Source organism: Caenorhabditis briggsae (genome assembly GCF_000004555.2).
Source record: "Caenorhabditis briggsae AF16 supercontig from assembly CB4, cb25.NA_014, whole genome shotgun sequence".
Taxonomy (NCBI): Eukaryota; Metazoa; Nematoda; class Chromadorea; order Rhabditida; family Rhabditidae; genus Caenorhabditis; species Caenorhabditis briggsae.
This window is the reverse complement of record NW_025543459.1, coordinates 3,255-6,205: the sequence shown is the minus strand read 5'-3', so window position 1 is coordinate 6,205 and position 2,951 is coordinate 3,255. Positions and strand designations below refer to the sequence as shown.

Here is a 2,951-nt window from a genome sequence, read left to right as displayed (position 1 = left end):
TTTCCAGGAAACACTGAAATTCCTTTTCTTTGAATCTAGATACATTACCGGTTAATAAAATATACAAAAAACATTCCGGTTGATTTTCGGCCATTTTTACAATTCTAGTAACTTTTAAAATATGTTTTTTTGCGAAAAAATTGTTTGAAAAAATTGTTTGATAGTCAAAATTTCCCACAATTCTGTCGAAAAATCACATTTCTAGCGTTTCTAGGAACCGAGATAGAGCCGCTTCAAGTTAAGGAGGCTAGAGACGCAGACGACGAGATACGCTGCGTCTCTAACCTTGGAAACTTCAAATGACCGTATCTCGAGTTCTAGATGGGATAGAAAGTTGGTTCTTAAGCAGAATTGTAGGGTTTGAAATGGATTTTTAGATTATTCATTTTAAAAATCTGGGAAAATGGTTCAAATGACCGAAAATCAATACGAAAAATACGTTTTTGTATATCGGACCTGAACATATTTTTCAAAATGAGCAAGAATGAGAATCACGGAGACGCAGACCGTTAGAAATTTTGAATTTCCGAGAAAAAAAAAACAAATTAAAGTTCATTAGACGAGAAGAGGAATGGCATGAAACATGAGATGCATTAATATACCATAGAATGAAAATACGTTAACTTTGAGCTCAATTATCTCGGTTCCCATAAAAGATATCAAAATTTTCTTAACAAATGAAATGTAGGTTATATTATGATAAACAATTTATGAATTTTAAAAATGTTGATACCTCTCATACGAACTCAGATAATTGAGCTGAAATTTGACAGTTGAGATGTGCTCCTATTAGAGGATATACGGTAACGTAGAATCGGAAAATCAAAAAAAATTCAAAAATAAGAAATTTCAGAAAATGAGAAACAATTAAATATCACAGAAAAGTCTTATCGAAATGCGGCAGTTGTGAATTTCCAAAAATTCTTGTCGTATCCTTCGGTGCAGTGTTCTAAAAGCACTTTCCGACGAGCGTCCACGTAGCGAGATTTGTCTTGGACCTAAAATAGACAATTTTGAAAAAAATATTTTTAGAATTTTCAGAAAAAATACTTGTCATTATAAAATAGACCAAAATTCTTACAGCTCTGTCTAAAAATCACGTTTCTACCGCTTCTAGGAGCCGAGATAGAGCCGCTTCAAGTTCAGGAGAGACGCAGACGACGAGATACGCTGCGTCTCTAACCTCGGAAACTTCAAATGACCGTATCTCGATTTCTAGATGAGCTAGGAAGTTGGTTTCTGGACAGAATTGTAGGGTTTGAAATGGATTTTCAGATAAATTATGAAAATTTTCATTTTTGGGAAAAGGAAAATTTTAAAATTTTTGTTTATCAATGTTATTTTGGTGCCAGTTTACAGGATGACCGTAACTCAATAGAGCTGGGTATACTGGGTATGGACAACATTTTTTTCCAATTCATCACATTTCCAGCGCTTCTAGAAAGCAGGATAGAGCCGCTCAAAGATTAGGAGGCTAGAGACGCAGACGACGAGACACGCTGCGTCTCTAACCTCGGAAACTTTAAATGACCGTATCTAGAGTTCTAGATGAGCTAGGAAGTTGGTTTTTGGACAGAATTGTAGAGGTTGAAATGGGTTTTCAGATCATTTATAAACCAAATTACAGAAAACACAATAACCAACCTGTTTGAATAACTTCGAGAAGTCGTCTCCGTCGATATCCTTCTCCAATAGCTCTGAAAGATTCTCAGTCGCTGCCTCCAGATCTTTTTGGTTGTCCTCGAAAATTTGAGAGTTGTTATCCTTTTGAAGGAAGAAGGCGAAGACGTAGGAGTACATCAGTGTTTGACGGCACTGGGAGAGAACTTCCACGCCCTGTTCCAGGCACTTGCCTTCGACATAGGCCTTTGTAGCGTTTGCAATCTGGTCCATTTTGGTGGCCACTTTCTTTTTGAGCTGAAAAATTGTGTAACATTGAAAAGAACTTTTTGAGATCTATGATTTCTATTTTAATTGGTTAGAAAATTGCAAAAACGAAGCAAGTTATAAGTTGTTGAAATTTGCAGTGCTCTAAAATTAGCTCATGCACTTTGAGCTCAATTATCTCGGTTCCTATGAGAGGTATCAAAAAGTTGTCAACTGATAAAATGTTTCTGATAATCTAATAAACAATTTATCAGTAGACTTTTTCGATATCTATCACAGGAGCCGAGATAAAATGGCTTAAAGTGCACCCTACGGTTCGAGCAAATCACCAAAATAAAATGTTGATTGTCCACCTTTAAACTTGATTATCTCGGTTTTTATCAATAAGAGCTGAAAAGTTTTAACTGATAAAATGTTTATCGAATTACAATAAACATTTTATTAGTTGATCACTTTTTTATATCATTCACAGGAAGCGAGATAATTGAGCTCAACATGGACGCGAATTTTTAACCTCTTTTTTTGGGGTGAGGATTTGGCGAATTTGAAATCCTACAAAAGTAGTCCAAAATTTCTCAATTCATCTGAAAATTTTAGAGCAAACTAAACAAAAATAGAGCTTTAATTTTGTAGTTGACAACTTTTTTCTGGCTTCTCAAGTTTTTGAGATATACGCCTTTGAAAATATTGACGCTTATAAGCCGATGTTGTGCGTCGAAGAGGCTACTGTATATTTAAAGGCGCATATCTCGAAAACCAAAGAAATTACAAGAAAGTTGTCAACTAAAAAATTTAAGTTCTATTTTTGTTTCGTATATTTTGAAATTTTCAGACAAATCGGAAAAATTGAAACATTGTTGTAGGGCTACTTTTCACTGAAACTTCATTTTTGACTATTTTTCACTAAAAATTGTCCAAAATTTGAATTTCCCGCTCACCTTCATCTCCAACTGCAAACTTTGCTCATGCGTACTGTATCTATTAAAATAGAACAGATATCGCTCAAGACTTTGGCGTGAATTTGTCCGTTGCTGTTCCTTTTTGTCGACGTAGCTGAAAACCAT

The 2,951-nt window shown here is 34.9% G+C and overlaps 1 protein-coding gene across 1 annotated transcript; it reads right to left on the bottom strand.

Annotated features, from left to right (window-relative positions):
* Positions 1-887: 887 nt before the first annotated feature.
* On the bottom strand, positions 888-2,951 carry CBG23632 (the record flags this gene model as incomplete). Its single annotated transcript, XM_045241072.1, has 3 exons — positions 888-998; positions 1,645-1,917; positions 2,826-2,951. The coding sequence occupies 3 exons, from the start codon at positions 2,949-2,951 to the stop codon at positions 888-890; spliced, it is 510 nt and encodes a 169-aa protein (XP_045091124.1).